Source organism: Amphiura filiformis, chromosome 17 (genome assembly GCF_039555335.1).
Source record: "Amphiura filiformis chromosome 17, Afil_fr2py, whole genome shotgun sequence".
Classification (NCBI taxonomy): domain Eukaryota; kingdom Metazoa; phylum Echinodermata; class Ophiuroidea; order Amphilepidida; family Amphiuridae; genus Amphiura; species Amphiura filiformis.
In genome coordinates this window covers 32,177,146-32,179,707 of record NC_092644.1, presented here as the reverse complement: position 1 = coordinate 32,179,707, position 2,562 = coordinate 32,177,146, and the positions used below count along the sequence as shown (strand labels likewise).

The 2,562-nt window shown below is 34.3% G+C and overlaps 1 protein-coding gene across 1 annotated transcript in view; it reads right to left on the bottom strand.

Moving 5' to 3' along the window:
• Positions 1–2,058: 2,058 nt before the first annotated feature.
• The window catches only part of LOC140137149 (cytochrome P450 2J4-like), a 7,441-nt gene continuing 6,937 nt past the window's right edge, over positions 2,059–2,562 (bottom strand). The window contains exon 3 of the mRNA XM_072158803.1: positions 2,059–2,348. Within this exon, the coding sequence (XP_072014904.1) occupies positions 2,164–2,348 (185 nt within the window). The 3' untranslated portion in view covers positions 2,059–2,163. The remainder of the gene's footprint in view (positions 2,349–2,562) is intronic.

Here is a 2,562-nt window from a genome sequence, read left to right as displayed (position 1 = left end):
TTGTAACACATTGATTGAAATCCAGTATGTATAAAAGTCCACTTGTAACACATTCATTGCTAGAGAATGACTTTTGAACAAAAATGGGTTTAATAAAGGAAAGTGTGTGGTTTATATTACATGGCAGAATGCTTATCAACATTATACATACCTGTGTGCTTTATTTTGTATTATCTTACTAGTGGTGATCTCATTCTAACATTGTTGTCTTTGTATATGATTCAAAAAACCACCTAAGTCCAAAATTTAAAATGAACCCCACGAAGTCCCTGAAATGCTAATCGTCATACCTAATACAGGTTAATCCACTCATTTGCACGTAAAACTTACCATATTGACCAGGTAAATCTAACTGAAGGAATTAAAATGATACACGGGTTTTTCTCTCAAAATAACTTCGCATGGACTTAGGTGGCTTTTGTATTCATGTATTCAATTATCAGATTAGCTTGCCATTGGTACGAATGAATAGAATACATTATCTTTGCTCCAATGCAATTCTTTTGTATTGCATTTCAATATGAAACATGATTACCAAATCACCACTTGTACGCGCCTCATTGGGAGATATTTGACTATATCAGACGCTCGTTTCATCGCCAATATGAAAGACTTTTGCTTATAACTTGGCAACATGGTTAGTATATATTTCAATGCAAGACTATTTTTACGAGCCACTTACGTCTAAGCGTAAGTGCACCAAACACAAGTCAAGTGAAACCGTACAATTTACCGCGAATTTAGGACCGTAAAATTTAGACTCTTCTTTTGTCTAGATTAGCACCCAACCGCACATCTCAAGGTTTTATGTAAAAAATCAATATAACTTACCAAAACGAAAACTGAAATTCACGAGCTTCAAATTTTCAGTAACAAACAAAAGGCTAGAATAAAAGATTGGTCACACCTGTGAGACTACCACTTCAGAATAACAATGACTTACAAAAACGGATACGGATACGGATACGGAAACAGAAACTGAAAAGATAAAACGACGGTAAAACTGTTTCCATTTAGAGGGATGAGGTTTCACGGAGCCGGGGGCGTGCACTCGACTAGGTCTATATGTTACTTCCCCCCAATTTGAAAGTTTTGAGACCTTTTTCTGGACCATTAATAATTTATTTAACTCAAGTGTTGGCAATATCTTTTGTCTGGAGCCCTTCTTTTCTAAATTTCATCTTGCTTCACATTCAATTATTTCATGATATCAGGGTTAGGCCTACTATGCTGCACAATCTTGCTGTATGATCTATCGTTGATCTGTGAGATCTGAATACTTGCACCTGACCTGAGACGAGGAGGTACATTGAATTAAGTTGCTTGAATGGTCATTGGGTCCCTCTCATTGACGGCTCATTGAATCCCACACTCCGCTTCATTATTTTATTAAGGGATCTAAAATGAGCGTTTATTGCGTTTCGACAGTATTTTTTGAGGGATATGAGAGCACCTCAGACCTATCGAATTGCATTCTGAATACGAAGCATGTCTTTCTGATATCAAATAATTTTCATTTTTTGAAAATCACAATATAATACAAATTTTATGACAAATTATAAAAATTTGATATTTTTCAAATTTTGATATATAACAGTCCTCGAAGTAAATTATATAAATCTAATGATATATTCTTAAAGTGTATGTAGTAGGGAGGAAAAGCCGACAGTCAATTGAAAATTTTGACCTTTTATATTGAAGATATGGATTTTTTCCCAAAAGACCTAATTTTTTTTTGGTGTTTTGGGAAAAAAATCCATATCTTCAATACGAAAGGTCAAAATTTTCAATTGATCGTCGGCTTTTCATCCCACCTACATACACTTTAAGTATAAATCATCAGATTTATAAAGTTTACTTCAAGTACTGTTAAATATCAAAAATATCAATTTTAATGATTTGCCATAAAATGTGTATTAAATTGCGAATTTCAAAAAATCAAAATTATTTGATATCAGAATGACATTCTTCGTATTCATAATGCAATTCGATATGTCTGATGTGCTCTAATGTCCCAAAATAAATACTGTCCAAACGTTCATACCCCAGCCCTTAAGGCGTCCCTTCATCTAATACAGAAAATGAACCGTTATGCAAGAAACTTCAGAGAATCTGATTTCATGGATATACCGATGTTAAACTCAAAACAAGAGGATACCAGATTTAGTCGCGTTTGGTGACTCTCAGTTTGTACGGTTCTGGATGTAGGACAAGCCCTTCGATTGGTTTCAAGGTAGGCATCGGTGCGTCCTCAGATGTCTTCTTAAATTTGAACTGATGTAGAAGATGGGTAAAGAAGATGAAGAGTTCTTGTCTCGCGAGAGCTTCACCAAGACAAACACGGCGTCCTTCAACAAAAAGGATAAAAATATATATGTATCATTGAATAAGAAATGTCATAATGGTAATAATACTGGAAACAGACTGACATCGAATATAATTTTAAACGGTCATGCCGCAATAAAAGCACGTTTCAAAGAAAGCGAGAAAGTTCTTTGATTGAATCAAGTAACTCAATTTACCATTCAAAAATGTCATAATGTGCATATTCATTTATTGCAA